The sequence below is a fragment of the Arachis hypogaea genome, chromosome 20 (genome assembly GCF_003086295.3).
Source record: "Arachis hypogaea cultivar Tifrunner chromosome 20, arahy.Tifrunner.gnm2.J5K5, whole genome shotgun sequence".
NCBI lineage: Eukaryota > Viridiplantae > Streptophyta > Magnoliopsida > Fabales > Fabaceae > Arachis > Arachis hypogaea.
The window spans coordinates 60,982,742-61,004,761 of record NC_092055.1 but is presented as its reverse complement, the minus strand read 5'-3'; the positions used below and the strand labels follow the sequence as shown (position 1 = coordinate 61,004,761).

General features: G+C 35.2%; 1 protein-coding gene, 1 long non-coding RNA gene, 1 other non-coding gene and 1 pseudogene across 3 annotated transcripts; all 4 read left to right on the top strand.

The window, feature by feature from the left end:
- Window positions 1-489: 489 nt before the first annotated feature.
- Window positions 490-597, top strand: LOC112787380 (small nucleolar RNA R71). Its single transcript, XR_003194796.1, has one exon. It is a non-coding gene; the product is annotated as a small nucleolar RNA R71 (small nucleolar RNA).
- A 4,826-nt stretch (window positions 598-5,423) lies between these two features.
- LOC140182657 (uncharacterized) lies at window positions 5,424-6,615 on the top strand. The gene is made up of 3 exons (XR_011878641.1): window positions 5,424-5,656; window positions 6,311-6,418; window positions 6,506-6,615. It is a non-coding gene; the product is annotated as an uncharacterized lncRNA (long non-coding RNA).
- Window positions 6,616-17,851: 11,236 nt separating this feature from the next.
- Window positions 17,852-18,908, top strand: LOC112784246 (protein HIGH CHLOROPHYLL FLUORESCENCE PHENOTYPE 173, chloroplastic). The gene is made up of 3 exons (XM_025827401.3): window positions 17,852-18,311; window positions 18,421-18,625; window positions 18,780-18,908. The coding sequence occupies exons 1-3, from the start codon at window positions 18,066-18,068 to the stop codon at window positions 18,875-18,877; spliced, it is 549 nt and encodes a 182-aa protein (XP_025683186.1). The 5' UTR covers window positions 17,852-18,065; the 3' UTR covers window positions 18,878-18,908.
- Window positions 18,909-20,589: 1,681 nt separating this feature from the next.
- LOC112784183 (protein SINE1-like) lies at window positions 20,590-21,314 on the top strand (annotated as a pseudogene).
- The last annotated feature ends 706 nt before the right edge of the window (window positions 21,315-22,020 follow it).

Below are 22,020 nucleotides of genomic sequence, written 5' to 3'. Positions count from 1 at the left end.
TCTTCCACCATCATTAAAGCCTTGTTGGGGCTTTTGATCCTTCCATGAGAAATTTGGATGATTTATCCATGTTGAGTTATAGGTGTTTCCATAAGGTTCACCTAAGTAATTTACCTCTGCTATTGCAGGGTTCTCAGGATCATAAGCTTCTTCTTCAGAAGATGCCTTTTGAGTACTGTTGGATGCAGCTTGCATTCCATGCAGACTCTGAGAGATCATATTGACTTGCTGAGTCAATATTTTATTCTGAGCCAATATGGCATTCAGAGTATCAACTTCAAGAACTCCCTTCTTCATAGGCGTCCCATTACTCACAGGATTTCTTTCAGAAGTGTACATGAACTGGTTATTAGCAACCATGTCAATGAGTTCTTGAGCTTCTGCAGGCGTTTTCTTTAGGTGAATGGATCCACCTGCAGAAGTGTCCAGTGACATCTTTGATAGCTCAGATTAACCATCATAGAATATATCCAGGATGGTCCATTCTGAAAGCATGTCAGAAGGACACTTTTTGGTCAACTGTTTGTATCTTTCCCAAGCTTCATAGAGGGATTCACCTTCTTTCTGTCTGAAGGTTTGAACATCAGCTCTAAGCTTGCTCAGCTTTTGAGGAGGAAAGTACTTGGCTAAGAAAGTCGTGACCAGCTTATCCCAAGAGTTCAGGCTGTCTTTGGGTTGAGAATCCAACCATAATCTAGCTCTGTCTCTTACAGCAAAAGGGAAAAGCATGAGCCTGTAGACTTCAGGATCTACTCCATTAATCATAACAGTATCACATATCTGCAAGAATTCAGTTAAGAACTGAAAAGGATCTTCAGATGGAAGTCCATGAAACTTGCAGTTCTGCTGCATCAGAGAAACTAATTGAGGTTTCAGCTCAAAGTAGTTTGCTCCAATGGCAGGAATGGAGATACTTCTTCTATGTAAATTGGAATTAGGTGCAGTAAAGTCACCAAGCATCTTCCTTACATTATTATTATTTTCGGCTGCCATCTCCTTTTCCTGTTCGAAAATTTCTGAAAGGTTTTCTCTGGATTGTTGTATTTTAGCTTCTCTTAATTTTCTCTTCAGAGTCCTTTCAGGTTCTGGATCTGCTTCCACAAGAATGTTCTTATCCTTGTTCCTGCTCATATGACAAAGAAGAAGGCACAGAAAATAATAATAATAATAATAGAGATCCTTTATACCACAGTATAGGGATCCCTGTGTGAGTGGAAGAAGAGGGGGAGACAAAGAATGTAATATAATGGAAGAAACACAACTGTGAGGATGGAAGAGATGTGAGATGAGATGTTAGGATATGAATGAATAAATAGAATAAGATGGGAGAGAGAGAATTTTCGAAAATTATTTTTGAAAAGGAGTTAGTGATTTTTGAAAATAGTTTTTGAAAAATGTTAGTAATTTTCGAAAATTAAGATTTAAAATTTAAATTAATTAATAAATTAAAAAGAAATTTTGAAAAATGGGGAAGATATTTTCGAAAAATGAGAGAAAGATAATTAGTTAGGTAGTTTTGAAAAAGTTAAGAAACAAACAAAAAAAATTAGTTAGTTAGTTGAAACAAATTTTGAAAAGATAAGAAGTTAGGAAGTTAGAAAAGATATTTTGAAAAGATATTTTTGAAAAAGATAAGATAAGAAGATATTTTTGAAAAGATATGATTGAAATTAGTTTTGAAAAAGATTTGATTTTTGAACAAGATTTTGAAAAAGATAAGATTTTCAAATTGAAAATTTGATTTGACTCATAAGAAACAACTTTGATTTTTTTTTTAAATTTTTGAAAAAGTCAACTCAATTTTCGAATTTGATGAGAGAAAAAAGGGAAAGATATTTTTTTGATTTTTGAAATTTTTATGAAAAACATGAAAATTATGCAATGCATGAAATTTTTAGATCAAAACAATGAATGCATGCATAAATGATATGAGTGTCAAGATGAACACCAAGAACACTTTGAATGTCAAGATGAACATCAAGAACATATTTTTGAAAAATTTTTTATGCAAAGAAAACATGCAAGACACCAAACTTAGAATTCTTTAATGCTTACGCACTAAGAATTCAAGAATGCATATGAAAAACATGAAAAGACACAAAAAAAAATCATCAAGATCAAACAAGAAGACTTACCAAGAACAACTTGAAGATCATGAAGAACACTATGAATGCATGATATTTTCGAAAAATGCTAGATGCATATGCAAGTGACACCAAACTTATGATATGACTCAAGACTCAAACAAGAAACAGAAAAATATTTTTGATTTTTATGATTTTCTAATTTTTTTGGATTTTTTTCGAAAATTATATGAAAATGAAAAAATAAGGATTCCAAAATTTTTAATATGAATTCCAGGAATCTTGCATTCTTAGTCTAAAGCTTCAGTCCAGGAATTAGACATGGCTCACTAGCCAGCCAAGCTTTCAAAGAAAGCTCCAGTCCAAAACACTAGACATGGCCAATGGCCAGCCAAGCTTCAGCATTTAACACGAGAGTATATTGCTCTTGATAACAAATTGCAAGCCTCAGTCCAAATAAATTTAGACATGGCTTTACAGCCAGCCAGGCTTTACAGCCAGCCAGGCTTTACAGCCAGCCAGGCTTTACAGCCAGCCAGGCTTTACATGCTTCATGAAACACTAGAATTCATTCTTAAAAATTTTGAATAAAATTTTTGAAAACATTTTTTTTTTTCGAAAACATATGAGAAAAGTTTTGAAATATTTTTGAAAAAATTTTTGAAAAGAAATCGAAAAGAAAGTTACCCAATCTGAGCAACAAGATGAACCGTCAGTTGTCCAAACACGAACAATCCCCGGCAACGGCGCCAAATGGCTACTTTCGGTCATCTCTCGGGAAAATGATCCAATGCCCTGTCACGGCACGGCTAATCGTCTGGAGGCATCACCCTTGCCAATGGCTTCATCTTATCCTCTCAGTGAATAATATGCTCACGCACCCTGTCATGGCACGGCTATTCATCTGTCGGTTCTCGATCATGCTGGAATAGGATTTACTATCCTTTTGCGTCTGTCACTAACGCCCTGCAATCGCGAGTTAGGAGCTCGTCACAGTCATTCAATCATTGAATCCTACTCGGAATACCACAGACAAGGTTTAGACTTTCCAGATTATCTTGAATGCTGCCGTATTTCTAGCTTACGCCACGAAGATTCTGGTTAGGAGATCTAAGAGATACTCATTCTAGCTTAATTCATGTAGAACAGAAGTGTTTGTCAGGCATGCGTTCATAAGGGAGAAGGATGATGAGCGTCACACATAATCATCACCTTCATCACGTTCTTGGGTGCGAATGGATATCTTAGAAGCGAAATAAGAAGAATTGAATAGAAAACAGTAGTACTTTGCATTAATCTTTGAGGAACAGCAGAGCTCCACACCTTAATCTATGGAGTGTAGAAACTCTACCGTATGAAAATACATAAGTGAAGGTCCAGGCATGGCCGAGATGGCCAGCCCTCAAATGTGATCTAAGATAGCATACAACTGATCAAAGATGCCTAATACAATAGTAAAAGGTCCTATTTATAATAAACTAGCTACTAGGGTTTACATGAGTAAGTAATTGATGCATAAATCCACTTCCTGGGCCCACTTGGTGTGTGTTTGGGCTGAGCCTGAGTGTTGCACGTGTAGAGGTCCTTCTTGGAGTTGAACGCCAGCTTTTGTGCCAGTTTGGGCGTTCAACTCTGGTTTTGGCTCCTTTTCTGGCGCTGGACGCCAGATTTGGGTAGAAAGCTGGCGTTGAACGCCAGTTTACGTCGTCTATTCTTGGCCAAAGTATGGACTATTATATATTGCTTGAAAGCCCTGGATGTCTACTTTCCAACGCAATTTGAAGCGCGCCATTTCGAGTTCTGTAGCTCCAGAAAATCTACTTTGAGTGCAGGGAGGTCAGAATCCAATAGCATCAGTAGTCCTTCTTCAACCTCTGAATCTGATTTTTGCTCAAGTCCCTCAATTTCAGCCAGAAAATACCTGAAATCACAGAAAAACACACAAACTCATAGTAAAGTCCAGAAATGTGAATTTAACATAAAAACTAATGAAAACATCCCTAAAAGTAACTAGATCCTACTAAAAACATACTAAAAACAATGCCAAAAAGCGTATAAATTATCCGCTCATCACTAAGCAATTTATTGCTTAATATGTACATATGTATAACTAAGTTTTCTTCACCTTTTTATTTGTAAGTCATATTTTTGTTTTAATTTCTCATTTTGTTACTGTTTCTTATAGGATATGTCACTTTATTGCTTATATTAACTCGAGTTAACTAATTTATTTGTGCAGGAATAAAGAATTTATTGATCTTAAAGCAACATCAAGTAAGAATTTGCTTCGACAATTTGAAGCCAAGAGACAAAAGATTATAAATGAACGCAAGCAATATGTGATGCAAGGTGTAGCACGTAATGACAAGGAGGAAACTATGCCAAGGTTGGATGTAGTCGAAAGTCAAAAAAGAAAGAATCACTTGACTGTGGCTATGGCTGAGAAAAAGAAGCATGAAGTACAACATGAACCGTCAACACAAGGCTTGAACAATTCTAAGCTTACAAAGGTGGGTGCAGATGAACTTAAAAGGAAGCTCGATGCAATTCCCAATATGAATAATAGCGTGCCAACAAGTGTAAGCCAAGATCGGAGTTGTGCAAATTCTACTCAGCCCACAATCAACCAAAGGCAGCAGCAGATTATTCAAGTCACACATGGTAGAACTCAAAAAAGGCAACATGACACTACTTTGCTGAGTTCAAACGCTACCCCACAAGCTGAAGATTTAATGTCAGAGCAAGATGGATCAAGAAAGGAAAAGAGCAAGCCAAGGGTAAGGGCTACAACTATTGATGAATTTTTAAAAGAAAATGGGATAGATGTAGAAATTGACGGACTAAGCTCTGAACTAAGTGATGATGTGTGAGATAGCTTTCCACTTGATGAAAATTATTATTCACATGTGATGGAGGACATTGATGATGACGAAGGTAATATATTTCTATCATTTTTTATATTTTTTGTAAATCATAATGCTTAATTTTTCAATTGACATCACTAATTACTCCCTAATTTTTCCCCTAATGCATGAAACTAGGAGAGCCAAAGAAGAAGAAAACCCGGGGAAAAACAACTTGCAAAGAGATTTATGCAAGAACTATGGAACAGCGGGAAGAAGTTATTTTTGATATTGGACAGCCAGTAGGACCAACCAATTAAAGTGTGTCTAATTTAAATAGTTTTGTAGGCACAATTAGTAGAAATAAAAGATTTGTGAGTCTTTTGTACACTAGCTGGCATGCTGTAACTCCTAAAGCTAAGAAATTCATGTGGAACTATGTTAATGTAAGACTCTTCTATTATTATGAAATGTCGATTATTTTAAATATAGGAAGGTGCGTATAACACTGTTGATATCATGCAGACCAAGTTTATCCTCCCAGATAGTGGAGAAAAGTGGGTGATCCAAGCAATTCGGGATGCTTGGAAGCGGTTCAAGGGAAAGATTAAGCAGAAGCACTTTGTTCCCTTTGATACCATCGAAGATATGGTGAAAAATCGACCGACACAAGTTCCAGAAAGTCAATTCATAAAATTGATCTATTATTGGAGTCATCCTACAATCCAGGTAAAATAGTTGGTACTTTAATCGCAAATATATTACTGTTTGTTAAGACATAAGCAAAATAATGAAAATTCAATTGATAATGTGGGAATCTGTCCTCTTTCATGCTGTATAAACACATATCCATTCTGATGTAGGTTCTTGAACTGAATTGAATTTTCTTAGGATATATTGCTGCCAGTTCCATTCTGAACTTCTGAATTTGTGTATTTACAATTCTATTTTTGTAATTTTAAGTTGCTGCAATTCTATTTTTTGCAATTCCATTCTGAACTCCCAGATAGGGTTTGCTGTAATTTTAAGTTGCTGCAATTCTATTTTCTATAGTTCTGTTTTGTGCAATTTTGTTTTATGCAATTCTATTCTGTGTAATTATATCTGCTGCTATTCTGGTTGTTGTAATTTTGTTTGCTGAAGCAAAATTTAATTATATTGTTCTCTGTTTCTATGTGCTAACTTTTTATTAAATTATAGTCAATAAGTGAAAAAAACAAGAAACATAAAGAACAGCAAAAGTTTCCACATCGCATGGGGCCAATCAATTTCAGAAGAGTACGTGTGGCTCTGGTATACTTATTTAATATTTGTGCTGGGATTTGTTTAATTAATTTTAGTTATGTTGTTATAGACTTACTTATTTAAGGCTTTATTTTGTAGCGCGCGACAAAGGAAACAAATGAGGAACCAAAAAGGTTTGAAATGTTCCTTGCTACTCGAACAAGTCGGAAAAGGAAGGAAGTTGATCAGGAAACACAAGATGCAATTGTATGAGAGTTCATTGAATTACTAATGATTATAAATCAAATTTAGGATACGGTAACTAATTCTATTTCAAATGTTTCTTTTAATTAGGATGAATTCCAAAACCGGCAAGCTGCTGGTGAAACAGATGAGGAAGCTTTTGAGTCTTTATTTGGAAAAGAACAACCAGGTCGGGTTAGGTGCTATGGAAGATCAGTTACACTAAGTGACTTAAAAAAGTATGCAAAAATTTCTGAACTCAAGCAACAGCACCAAGAGGAAGTCACATCTTTGAAGGCTGAACTTGGAGACATGAAGGCCAAACAGCAGCACCAAGAGGCTGACCTTCATGGATTGCGAAATATGATTAAGTTACTAGTTCAGCGATCTGAACCTGGAATGAGGCCGGAAGAAATTGAAGCTTTGTTACAAGATGCCCAACACTCTCCAATTGATGCAAATAGCGCTCATGGATCAACACATATTCCAAACATAAATATGGTATGACCAGTTTTTTCTTATTCCCTAATATTTGTTTATATATTGTTAATTGTTAATTAGGATTCTGAATATCTACTGTTGAGTTTAAAACTTTTATTTGTTAGAACTTAGGAGGATGCCAAATCTTTTTAATTTGAACTGAAATTGAAGAAGATGGAAGCTGTGATTTGGTTTTTCTGGTTTTGTTTTTTCATTATGTAATTTTATTATTATTGTTATCAGGATGGAAGCTGTAATTTTTCTAGTTTTTCTAATTTTTCTGGTTTTGTTTTTTCATTATGTAATTTCATGCAAAGTTTGAGCTTCTTATAATGTTAAAATAAAAAGGAAGAAAAATGTTATTATGCGCTGCTTGTCACTTGCACAATGCACTTGAGTTTCTGATTTTAGTTCCCATTTAGTATGAAGTTGTGTTAGTCCGTTTTTTAGTTATGTCCTTTATGGTGACTTATAGTATCCCCTGAATATGATTGTTATTTTAAAGCAAAATACTTTGGTTTATTTAATTATTTATTCAAGCATAGTATGGTTTTGTTTCTTATTTTATGTTTTTGGTGATATGAAAAGAAGAGTAATTTCAATTATCCTATGCCGCTCGGATATTGTATGTGTTATTAATCTGTTAATTACTTTTTTCTTGTTGTACTTTTTCAAATTATAATTATTTTTCTATATAATTATGCAAGATAATTCTGAAGATGCGAGTGAAGATTGAGATGCTTATCATGATGGTTTATTGACGAATATGGAAATTGAAAGATGTATGGTTGATGATGATGTCTTTTATTAGAAGCTAAGATACATTTATATGATATAATATTTTGATTTTTCCTAGTTTATTAGTAGTAAACTCTAAGTGCATTATATGAGTATACTTATTCTAGTTTGAGATGTATGAATACTCAAAATTATGATCATCCCAATATTTTTGGTTCATTATATGATTATATTTTGTTTCAGTATAATTTTTATTATTTAAAGATTATTGTATGGTATTATTATATATGTATTCATTTTTATTTTATAATAATTAACTAATTTAATTAAAAATACAGGATTATATATATAATTATATTCTCAAATATTAGATTTTAGATAAAAAAATTGTTAGAAATTTCTGTTTATATATATATATATATATAAACAGAAATTTTTTAAAAAAAATGAGGGACAAAAGGCTACACTTATATAGAGTAGCTATAGGTATACTATTTGCTACATTTATAAAGTGATGCAGTAGCCCTGAAAAGTGTAGCCTTAGGTCCTGAACAGCATCACTTAAAAAGCGTACCCTATTCTCAAAGGCCAGAAGCGTAGCCTTTGATACAGAAAAGTGTAGCCTTTGAGAATAGACAACACTAGTATAGGCATCGCCTACAAAAGTGACTCCGAAGCCTAAAAAGCGTAGCCTTTTCCTAAGGCATCATTTTTTTTCGTTTTTGGCTACACTTTTTAAGTGTACCTGAATGGGTGTTTTTCTTGTAGTGTCTAAACCTAATCTTAATTCTAGAGAGAAGTGAGAGCCTCTCTCTCTAACTAAAACTAATCCTAAAACTTAAACTATGACTAATGATCAAAGTATGTTAATTTCCCTTCAATACTTGGTTTAAATAGCATCAGAAATGAGTTGGATTGGGCCCACAAGGCTTTAGAATTCGCTGGCCACGAGTTGCATTAAGTAAATCATGTGGCACCATCGGCGCGTACGCGTACTGTGCATGTGCGCACCCCTATGTGCGATTCAACTATGACAAATCTTATATCATTTCGAATCCCCGGATGTTAGCTTTCCAACGCAACTGGAACTGCATCATTTGGACCTCTGTAGCTCAAGTTATGGTCGATTGAGTGCGAAGAGGTCGACTTGATAGCTTTTGCGATTCTTTCATTTCTTCATGAGTTCTCCATTTTTACATGCTTTTCCTTCATTCCCTTGATCTAATCTTTCCCTCCTAAATCTGAAATCACTTAACAAACATATCAAGGCATCTAATGGAATCAAGGTAAATTAAATTTAGCTATTTTAAGACCTAAAAAGCATGTTTTCACTCTTAAGCACAATTAAAGGAGAAGTTATAAAACCATGCTATTTCATTGGATAAATGTGGGTGAAAGGTTATAAAATCCTCTAAATTCAATACAAGATAAACCCTACAAATGGGGTTTATCAACCTCCCCACACTTAAACCAAGCATGTCCTCATGCTTAAACCAAGAAGGATAAGAGAAGGGGTATGGACATTTATTCAATGTAAATAACCTAAATGCATCTATCTATATGAATGCAACTAAATGCAAAATGATTCTACCTACTTGGTTAAAAAATAAATCAATCTTCCAAGAGCATGTATAAATGGGTAGGGCTAAGGTCATATGACGACTCATGAATCCTACCAATTCAAATATCAAAATGAAGTTCAAATAGACTTGCAAGAAGAACGCTCATGAAATGAATACCGGGGTCCCAAACCTTGTTCTTGCACCCATCTTCCCGTTGACTACCATAGTTAAATTTGGGTGACAAGGCTTGTGAATTCTCAATTAAGCATCCAAACATTCTCCTAGACCCATGCAATTTGGTTCTACACCAACCGTTGCTATTCAACTTTGAGCACGCAACCATCATGAACTTAGAGTGATGTTTTCAACCACTACACAACTCTCTCCTACTCTTAACTCCACAAAGAGCTCTAAGTTGACCATCATTTTCAATCAAACCATATTCAAGTGAGAAAGCAATGCTTAGGGATAATAATTTTACCCATTTGAATGTTGTGTTGGATGGTGACTTAGGAAGGGGGACCTCCCCACACTTAGCCATTGCGAGGTCCATTCCCTTGTGGTCTTTCTTGGCTACCTCCACCTCTTCACAAGCTTCTACAATTTCAACCTCTTCCTCTTGGTAGCTTCCTTCCAATTCAATCTTTTCTTCATTGCTTACCAACGGCATGGAAGGTTGTGCATCTTTTTCTTTGATCTCAATTTCAAGCCCAATAGGAGAGGATTCAATTGTAGATAAGAAATTCTCAATGATTGAATCCATCTCTTGATCAACCTCTTCCAATCTTTTATCACTCATACTATGCCTTCGAGGTTGTGCATTATCCTCCTCAACATCATTTTCAAGTTCAATGGAAGAAAGTTCAACAACTTCCACAAGATCATCAACAATATCACTTGGTGTGGAAGTGTTCTCAAGCTTGAAATCCACCTCTTGTTTAACTTCCTCTAACTCTTCAACCACTTCTTCTTCTTCAACAATCTCTTCCTCCTCCACTTGTTGCAAGACATACCCCATCTCCTTGTACTTATGTTGGGATTCTAAAATCTCATTCATACTCTACTCTTCGGTTGATTTCTCACATTCATCCGTGGAGGTGCTTTTCTTGTTGCATGAGTCCCGTGAGTCCAAGGCGGCTTTAATTTTGGCAAGGTTAGCCTCGATAACTTCATTCATCCTTTGGGCTTTTTCTTGCTCCTTTTGACGGATTATTGCTTGAAGCTGATCCATTGCTTCCTTGAGACGATCCATTGGCTCTTGTTCCACTTGGCTAGTATAAGTAGGATCATATTGCTCTTGAATTTATGGGTATGGGTATTCTTCCATAGAGGGTTGTGGTGGAACGGGGAATTCATTTTGTGGTTGAAAGTTATCATACATGGGAGGTGATTCATCTTGGTAAGGATAGTGAAGTGGTGGTTCTTGAGGGTATTGGTGGTGGAATTGGGGTGGTTCTACATATGGTTCATATGGCTCATAAGGTGGTTGGTATGGTGGGTAAGGATTAGGGTAATATGGAGGTGTTTGGTGAAAAGGGGCTTATGAGTAAGGTGGTTCAAAATTATGTTGAGGAGGTAGTTCATAGGCATATGGTGGTGGTTGTTGACAATCACAATAAGGGTCACCACATCCATTAGATTGATATGCATTAGGATTAGGATTATACCCATAAGAATCCAGAGGTTGTTGTTGCCAAGAAGGTTGATCAATCCCTTGAGGCTCCTCCCATCTTTGATTGTTCCATCCTTGATGCACATCCTCATTGTAGCTCCCATTTCCTACAACATAATTTGAACCAAACTCATAGCCAAAGTGGTGAGAATTCATAATAGCAAGAGAAAATAAAAACAAAACTAGTAAGAACTAATAAAAACTAACTCCTAAAACAAGCAAAAACTAGCAAAGAAGCATATTACCATATATACAATAGCCAATAACATAACACCATTGTAATTCCCCGATAACGGCGCCATTTTGATGAAGAGAATTAGTTGATGGTCTAGATTTTCTTCTTATAGAAATAATAACTTTGTTGTAAGCATAGCTCCAAACCAACAAACAATTCTCACATAAAAAATTTGAGTTTTCACAAGTAACAAACCCAAATAAGAATTAACCAAAGTATTTAGACCTCGGGTCGTCTCACAAGGAATTGCAATGAAGTGCTCAATTATTGGCTATGAAGAAACAAAGGGGTTTGATTTTATATTTTTGCAAGAAAATAAATGACAAGAAAGTAAAATAACAAGAACTAATAAAATAAGGGAAAAGAACTCTTGGCTAGGACATGGGAAATTGAGATCACCATCCTTGTCTACAAACTATACATTGATAATTATAAGGAACCGAGCTCATTAGGTCTACTCACTAAAGCCTTAAGTACGCAATGTCTACTCCTAGGCTTGGAGTACTAATAAGCCCCATATTTAGGGTTTATCTTGTGTTGAATTTAGAGGGTTTTATCAACCTTTCTCCCAATGAAATAGCATGGTTTTGTGAATTCTCCTTTAATTATACTTAAGAGTGAAAACATGCTTTTTAGGTCCTTAATTGTTTAATCTTGATTTACCTTTGACTCCATTAGATGCCTTGATATTCTTGTTAAGTGATTTCACATTTAGGAGGCAAAGATTGGTTCAAGGGAATGAAAGAAAAGCATGTAAAAATGGAGAACTCATGAAGAAATGAAGGAATCGCAAAAGCTGTCAAGCCGACCTCTTCGCACTTAAACGACCATAACTTGAGCTACAGAGGTCCAAATAATGCGGTTCTAGTTGCGTTGGAAAGATAACATCTGGGACTTCGAAACAATATAAGATTTGGCATAGTTGCTATACGTATGGTGATGCGTACGCGCAATGTACGTACACGCGTCGTTGCTGCCATATGACCCACTTAAAGCAATACATGGCCAGCGAATTCTAAAGTCTTGTGGGCCCAATCCAACTCATTTTCGATACTATTTAAGCCAAGGATTGAAGGGGAATCAACATACTTTAGATACTTTCACACTTTAGTTTAGTTTAGGTTAGTTTTGGAGGGAAAGTTAGTTTTTAGAGAGAGAAGCTCTCACTTCTCTCTAGGATTAGGAATTAGGATTAGGATTAGTTCTTAGATCTAGGTTTTCATTCATGCTCTCTACTTCTTCTTCTTCCCAATTCTTTGTTGTTGCATTTATGATTCCTCTATTCTTTTGTTGTAATTTCTTTTATGTTGTTTCTATGCTTGATTGTAGATGTACTCTTGTTCCTTCTATTTTCTTCCAATTCAATTTGAGGTAATTCATAATAATTGTATTTCTTTTGATTGTTGTTATTAATTCCTTGCAATAAGTAGTTGTTAGATTTCATTGTTGTTATCAATTTACTTTGCTTTCCTCTTATGCCTTCCAAGTGTTTGATGAAATGCTTGGTTGGATTTTAGTGTAGATTTTGTTTCTCTTGGCCTAGGTGGAGTAATTAGTGACACTTGAGTTATCTAATTCCCTTGTTGATTGATAATTAGATGTTGCTAATTGATTTGGATACCACTAAAGCTAGTCTTTCCCTTGGGAGTTGGCTAGGACTTGTGGAATCAAGTTAATTCATCTACTTGACTTTCCTCCATGGTTAGAGGTTAACTAAGTGGTAGCAATGGATAATTTGTGGTCACAATTGAGGAGGATAACTAGGATAGGACTTCTAGTTCTCACACCTTGCCAAGAGCTTTGTTAGTTGTTAGTTTATTTCCTTTGCCATTTATATTTCTTGCCTATTATTCCAAAAACCCCAAACAATACCTCATAACCAATAACAAGAACATTTGTTTGTAATTCCTAGGGAGAACGACCTGAGGTTCAATACTTCGGTTTATAAATTTAGGGGTTTGTTACTTGTGACAAACAATCTTTTGTATGAAAGGACTATTGTTGGATTAGAAACTATACTTGCAACGATAATTCAATTGTGAATTCTAGTTCTCAATAGTGAATTCTAGACCACACAAAATTCAACTTATCAAGTACGTCAATTGGCTTGATCAACATCAATCCATAAGTCCCAACCTAGCTACTAATTAACTTAGTAGTAGTGTAGAGTCAATGGTTATCAAATTGATCCCCGAGGGTTCTAGAATTATCAATTCAATGAAGCCCAAGGACTCAAGATCACTCAATCCCCTTAGCCTAGGCCAAGAGTAAAAAGAACTACTCAAAAACTAGAGAAAACATTTTAAGATCAACATAAAAGAAACATGGAAACATAAAATTGCATTAAAAGAAATCAAGATCCAACAATGGTTCATCAACATAAAAGAGAGCAAAACAAGAGATTAACAAGAGAAACTAAGAAGATTAAGACAATAGAACACTAAATTATAAAGAGAATTGAAATCAAAACAAGAATTGAAAGAGAAATTTGAGAGTGATTAACCTAACTTTATCCTAATTTCTATCCTAAATCTAGAGAGATGAGAGAGCCTCTCTCTCTAGAATTCTACCATAAAACATGATGAAAACTAAACTATGACTACTTGGTTCATTCCTCCTTCAATCCTTGGGGTCAATAGCATCAAAAATGAGTTGGATTGGGCCCAAAAATAGCTAGAAATCGCTGGCCACGATTTCACTTTTGTGAATCACGCTGATCCATCGGCGCGTACACGTACAGTGTGCGTACGCGTCCTTAAGCGCGAAGCAACTATGGCAAATTTTATATCATTTTGAATCCCTGGATGTTAGTTTCCAACACAACTAGAACCACCTCATTTGGACCTCTGCAGCTCAAGTTATGGTCGATTGAGTGTGAAGAGGTCAGGCTTGACAACTTTGCGATTCTTTCATTTCTTCATGAGTTCTCCCACTTTGCATGGTTTTCCTTTATTCCTTCAATCCAATCTTTGCCTTCTAAACCTGAAATCACTTAACAAACATATCAAGGCATCGAATTAAATTAAAGTGAGTTAAATTTAGCTATTTTAAGGCCTAAAAAGCATGTTTTCACAATTAAGCACAAATTTGGAGAGAATTACAAAATCATGCTATTTCATTGAATAAATGTAAGAAAAGTTGATAAAATCTTCCAAATTAAGCACAAGATAAACCACAAAACTGGGGTTTATCAAACCACCAACATACAGCCGGCCATAGAAGAAGCCATGCGTGTTTGGAGAAGAAGACAATAGGAAAGCAGAGATTCAGACGACAGAGCATCTCCGGAACCTCAACCTGTTCCTCATTTCTGAATCACAAGTATCATTCATTTCATGTTATTTACTTTTCATAAACAAAATCATTCATATCATTTGAATCTCCTGACTAATATTTACAGGATAACCATAGCTTGCTTCAAGCCGGCAATCTCCGCAAGATCGACCCTTACTCACGTAAGGTATTACCTGGACGACCCAGTGCACTTGCTGGTTAGTTGTACCGGAGTTGTGAAAAGTGTGATTACAATTTCGTGCACCAGGCTTCTCCGTCGACTTTTTTTGAAGAAAGTGACATCAATGTGAAGAGGAGGAAGATACGAACACTTTAATCGGTTCCAATTTTTTATGGGAGTTACGAATCACAAGAAATCAGGTTCAGAAGATTTTTGGTGCCATGGTTTCTCATTCTTCTCACTCACGACATTCTCTCTCTTTTTATTTCTTTTGTGGTTTCATTGAATGAGATGCAAATGATGATGATTAATGGTGATCATGATGACTAATATGGTTTGGTGACACATGGGGGTTGGGTGTTGCATTTTTGGGCTATTGAGTCAGCGATTCAAATTATAAATATCTTAAACGGATAATTATGAAAACTGCATATATTAAAACTCAAATAATAATATATAGGGTCAAATATATATAAGTTACTAATATAAATGATATTAATAATTAAATGATAAATGGTATATTATGGAGTATTAGCAACTCTAAGTCCATCAAAGAGTATCGATATTTACTTATATCGGTGGATATCGAACTTAATAATAATAATATTATTATTTCCTAAACTCTATTATAATTAGAGCAAGTGAAATAAATAAATAACATAATAATAAGATTATATTACTATTTATTTTACTTCGGAGTTGGAAGTTGACTCGACAAAATAAAACTAATTGCTGAAAATAACATCTTTCGAAAAACATCGTGTTGGCATAAAAATTTGGGTTATTACATATCTTGTGGGGTGTCTTCATTTTCAAAATCTACTACATCTTGGGGATTATCATGCCCCTCGTCATACTCGACAATCTTAGCAATCCTTTTAACTTGTCTGACCAATTGATCATATTTTAAATTACTATCAGTTGTAATAGGATTTAAAATGGTAGTCATTTGTTGTGTTAGCAAATTTACTAAATTATGATGGCTTTCACCTATGTATTGTCGAAAAAAAGCCATCAATCTTATACTATTCGATGTCAAACAACCTTGATAATCCTGACTCATGTTAGAAAAAAAGAATGATAGTTGGTTATTTACTGCAGCTAGGGTACTTCAAAATCGACTGGGAGGCACACAATTTTTCTCTACTAATGGTATTGTAGTTATAGGAGGAAGACCAAAATGGGGGCCACCTTGTAGTTACTAGTGATTGATTTTGCACTAGTGCAATTCTAGGTCATGGATTGCACCCAGGAGCCCCAGAATTTGCATTAAACTGGGCCATGCTTTCTCCAGAATTATTCCTAATTTTATTCATGACACTATGAAGATAAATAATTTTGACACAATAAACGAAAAACTGTCCTACCGGACGTGCCAATTTGTTATACAAATTTTTAGCAAATATTTGATCGTCAGTTCGATATCTATTATCTGGGAGCAAAAACTACTCTTTTGTGAGTACCAGTTTTATCATGCATCAAAGTCTTCCATTTTTTTCATGAACAAGAAGATATTTTTTGTTGTTTTCTTTTAAAGAGACTAAAGAAATAGAAATCAATTTAACTTGCAAATTGAAATAACTGAATGTAAAGTTTGCTGTAAATGCAAATAAAAGAAAATGATAACAAATTCTAAAATATAAAATGACAGAATCCAAATTTGAAATTAAAGTAAATTGCATAATTTTAAAGTGTAGAATTCAAAAGAACAATGAAAGAAATAATGGAAGGAGCCCAACAGAAAATGCACTCGTGATAGACTCAGAAAGTCGTTGGGGATGTGAGCGTGTGAGAGTATTTTCGGAAGAAGAATTCCAACCCTTTGCTCTTCGGTTGCTTCCCTATTTATAGACACATTTGACTAATCCTCTCTTGACACATCGCGATATACAGTTGTCTCGTCAATAGTCGTTTCCTCCAAAGACACTCCGCTCTCTACCATATCAACCTCCTCTCACTACCAGAAAATTAGTTATTACAGACGGATATTTCCGATGGATTTTATCCCACGGAAATACAAACGGAATTATAGAGGGATTTTTTGTCGGAAAACAAAAAAAATGAATTAGCATAAATTACAGACGGAAAAGAAAATCCGTCGATAATTCCGTCGGCAAAACTAATTTTTTTTTTCATGAAAAATGATTACAGACAGAAAATCTGTCTGTAATTAAATGAACAAAACACTGCGTTTTATTAAATTATTACAGACGGAAAATCCGTCTGTAATTTAAAATTTTCCGTCAAAAATATTAATATTTTAGGTTTATGATAGTTGGGGGTTAAGTTCATGCCCGAGCTCTGAAATCAAACCTAGCATTTCCCACAGCGCCACCGCCGACGAGCTTCTTCTTCTCCTTTCCTCACCCACAACGCCACCGCCGGCCACTCTAACCGCCGCAGCTACCTTCTTCTTCTCCTCTTCTTTAAACACTGAACCAGTAGAATACAACCCCTGTCTCTCTCGTTCTTTCTCGTTCGCAGAACAAAGCAAGCTCAAGCTCCACCACCGCCGCGCCTCTCTCTCCTTTTATCCCCCTCAGTTCTGGCTCGCATACCTTCGCGCAAGCCCTAGCTCCGTGGTGACCAAAATCGGTTCCACCGTCAGCCGTGGTTCCACCTCTCTCTTTCCCCTTGTTCGAACCGATAGGGTGCGTGAACTAGGGTTTTGGTTTTGTGGCAGTGGTTGTTCATCGGAGAGCCACTGGTGATGCTCCTATTATCAAGCATTCTAAATTCAAGGTGATCTTTGTAATGGTAGCATTATATTTTTCCCAGACTTCAACTCAAAATTCATATGATTTTTTTTTGCTTATCGTAATCGCTGTGCTTTCTCATTGCTTATTGTGATCTATGTGCTTTTTCAGTTTCTTTTTTAGTTTCTAATTCAAACTTTTGATTGAGGACTATGATTTGTTTGAATCTGAATTATAATTGTTTACAATATTTTGTCAGTATTAGTTTGGGTTAGCTACTTGACTCATCTTAATAGTTACACTGTAATTTGATGATCGACCTTCTATTCGAGTCTGCATTCATGATTTTCTTTGTGGAGGCGAACATATGTTGGATTATCTGTGAATTTTTTTTTTGTAATATAGTTTCTACATTATTGAAGCTATGTTAACTTCTTTTACATTCATTTCAGGATTGCAAAAGCTTTCCTTACTAAACACCTGTCGAATGGTAGAAAAGATGTGTTGGCTTGGTGTGGATGACAAAGGTGAGTACATATAATATATCTCTAACTCATACAATCTGCTATCTAATGTTATCCATTACATTTAGTGAGTGCTAGTAATGTATGATATATGTATTGAGTCAAAACGAAGAAACAGATAACAGGTGGCAATGTTTATGTTTGTATATATGTGTATAATATGAGGGCAAAACAAGGAAAATGTGGATCAATATCTATAAAATCACACACTCATGTGGAATATCATTGCTGATAATTGCTTTAGATTTTGTCCAGCATAATTGGTCTACTTTAATTCGATTTGGCCTATTTTTTGGTCTTGCTCTACTTCATGACTTCAGTTAATTCTTTTTCTGCATTAAAGGCTTTGGTAAGGAAAGCAGATCAGGAGGTAGTGGACATGCTCCCAAGGTCGGTTGAGATAGTGATTGGGGAAGTTGGCGATCCAGCAACCCTCAAGGCTGCTATAGAAGGCTGTAATAAAATAATCTATTGTGCTACTGCCCGCTCTACCATTACAGGTGATCTCTTCAGAGTTGATCATCTAGGAGTTTATAATCTCTGTAAAGCATTTCAGGTGTGACTCAATTCCTTAAAACCACTTCCCTTATGCCAAGGTGTTGCATGTATGCAAGCATGTCTTCTCTAATGTGGTTTATTTATCAGTGCTTATGTTTGATTTTCAGGATTACAACAATAAATTGGCCCAGTTGCATGCTGGTAAAAGCAGTAAAAGCAAGCTTGTGATTACCAAATTCAAATCTTTGTCTTCATTGGATGGTTGGGAAGTTCGACAAAGAACTTACTTCCAGGATGTAGTTGCCACAAAATATGATGGAGGGATGGATGCTAAGTTTGAGTTCACTGAGAATGGAGAGGCTGTTTTCTCAGGTATGGTGGATCTTAATGAATATTTTTAGCTAGGATTTTTGGCTGTATTGCTTACAAGAGAAGATTCATACGCTACTACTTTTAATGTAAACAGGGATTCCAAAAATTTTCCTTCAAGTTTTGACCCTATATATTCTTTTGTTGTTACTTTTAGGGTATGTCTTCACTAGAGGAGGGTTTGTGGAACTGTCCAAAAAGCTTTCTCTACCTCTAGGTTCCACTCTTGACAGGTACTGGATACCGAATAAATAATTATTTTGTTTTGTATTTCTGATTTGGATGAATAAATAATAATGAATTACTACCGAATAAAACCTCGACTACTGTTGGCCATTGGATGAAATAGCATCAATAAAAAATAATAAGTGCAAAAAAGCATTTTGTGGTGCAATAATAATGTAAAGATATATAATCCATTTACATTATCTTAGGTGACATGGAATTAAGTGGGATCTATATTACATGCGCTTTGTGAAATAATAATGTCAAATCTGTTATGGAACATTTATCATGAACAAATTAAAGTAGCTTTATATTGGTAATATATTAGCCAAAAAATACATACTATATAGATAGATGGTTTGCAAATTGTTTATGTTAACTGAATGGGAAAATATACACCTATCAATTACCAAGTGAATTACTAAAAGAGAATAGTGAAAAAGTTACTGCAGAGAGTAGTGAGGTAGCGAGGTATAGTCGTATATAGAGGGTGTGGCCCCTGGTGTCGCGTGTCCTCATCTAATGATTTTTATTTTTAAAAAGTGACAGTGATAATTTGATTAATACTGCTATAGTTAGAGATGAGGCGTGTTAATAACGCGCATGTACTTTTTTCAACTGAAATAAACCCAATCAAACTGACACTCATCGCTGTCCTGGTTTATTTTGAGCTGCTTCTAATAATCCAGCCCCATTTATTTTGAGCAGCAAAACTTAAAGTGGAGTGGTCTCTTCACTCTTTCTCTTGATGTATACATAAATATTTATTTATATATGTACTTTACGTATTTGGCGTATGGTCTACTTTAATTTGTACTCATAATATTACCCAACCTTTACTTCATATATACCCTCTCATAATAAAAATCAAAATGTACTCCAATATCTTCTATTTGTGTGTTACACTGCAGACTGGGCAAGAAACTAATTTTGTTCTAGTTTCATGTTCGGGATTAGGAATTGAACCTTCTAGACAGTAAGGTTACAAGGTTAGGTCAATTTTGGTGTTAAAGGAAAGATTGAATTAAGGTTAGGTAGTGAGTAACTGAGTAAGTGACCTGATGACAAATGCTCAATTTTGGTGTCAAATATTTTGAATGAACCTGCAGGTTTTCAGCTTTTATCAATATCCAAGAATCAAAATAAGGTCATGACTCATGAAAAATGCTCTTGCAACATCTGTCAGCGAAATATTACAAACTTTCGAATATACTTACCAACGAGAAAAGAATTGGGGTTTGAACATCAACAATATCATCAACTTCAGTGCTTGACACATAAGTAAATGCCCTATTCACTCGCTGCAAGAAAATGCCTCCATGTTCTCAATAGTGACACTTGTTCTCAGACTCTTTTACCTTCTCCATTATTTTCTTACACCTCATTCACTCTCTTTCGTTGCCACCTCTTCCTTCCATTCAGCTCACATAACTGTGTGTGTCAAAACACGCACACAGAGCCATCCTCTCTGCATCATCATCATCATCTTCTTCTTCTTCAAATTCAGGTGATTACTATTTTCTTGCTTCATTTTCCTACTGCTTTTCTTTTTGTTCTTTGCTGTTTCATTTATGTTTCTTTTACCAAGATAATTGTTGGAATAGAAAAAAAAGAGTCGTTGTTCTGACCCTCTTTTTCATAATTATTATTATTATTATTATTATTATTATTATTATTATTATTATTATTATTATCATTTCTACTTGCTGATATTTGTAGATGTTTGGTTCCAGAGTTCAGTAATGGAAAAGAATCTCAGCCCCGTGATGCAGCAAGAGCTGGCAAATCTTGACAAAGATCCAGATAGTCGCAAATCTGCCATGAAAGCTTTGAAATCATATGTTAAGGATTTGGATTGCAAGGCCATTCCTGTGTTTCTTGCAAAAGTTTCTCAGACCAAAGAAACCGGCTCTTTGTCTGGTGAATTCACAATTTCACTCTATGAGGTTCTTGCTAGGGTTCATCAAGTCAAGATTGTCCCCATGATAGACAGCATTATGGTGTCCATAGTTCAGACCTTAGCTTCAAGTGCAGGGTCTTTCCCTCTTCACCAGGCTTGCTCGAAAGTGGTTCTGGCTATTGCCAGATATGGAATTGAACCCACAGCCCCGGAAGACAAAAAGAGACAAATTATTCATTCCATTTGCAAGCCTCTTTGTGATTCTCTCTCTAGCTCCCAAGATAGTTTAACTTCTGGTGCTGCACTTTGCCTAAAGGCCCTGGTTGATTCAGATAATTGGCGATTCGCTTCGAGTGAAATGGTCAATAGGGTTTGCCAGAATGTTGCTGTGGGCCTGTGGCATTGGAGGGAAAGTCCACTCAAACCAATGCTCACATGGGTTTGGTTATGTCGCTGGTGAAGCGCAATGCTCTGGTTGTTGAAGCCTATGCAAGGTTGCTCATACAATCTGGACTAAGGATGTATCAACACATTTTGTTGATGTATAGTTGCTATTTATTATTATAGTTGATGTATCAATACACTTTATTTATTTTTTGAATTATATTGGCTTCCTTGTTTATAATATTTTTCTTTTAGTTTGATAATACAATAAATTTGTTTATTTTTTGAAATATTATAAATGTTCGAATACAAATTAGATAAAAAAATTTATTTATTAAATTTATATTTATTTTGTATGAAAAAGGGTGTATTTTGCTATGAAAAAATAAAAAAAAATTTACCTTACTCATGAATTTATAGACGGATTTTCTGTCTGTATTCAAAGTTTGAAAAATTCATTTGTAATTATCGACGGAAAATCCGTCAGAAAATCTGTCTGTAATTACAGACAAAAAATCTTTCGGAAAATCCGTCTGTAATTACAGACGGAAAATCTGTCGGAAAATTCATCTGTAATTACCGACAGAAAATCCGTCGAAAAGTTCGTCGTCTTAGGGAAATTGATGGAGAATTTACAGAGAAAAAATCCGTCGGTAACTGGTAAAAATCCGTAAAAAAAATCCGTCGGTAAATAATTTCCGACGAGGCTTTTACAGAGGGACAAAATCCGTCGGTAATTTCGTCGGTAACCAAAAATTCGTCTGTAATAAAGACTAAATCTGTCTATAAATCTGTCTGTATTAATCCATTTTCTAGTTGTGTCTTCGACCATATCCTTTTAATATGCCACAATTCCTTATTGATTTGATGCCTTGATACCAAAATATTC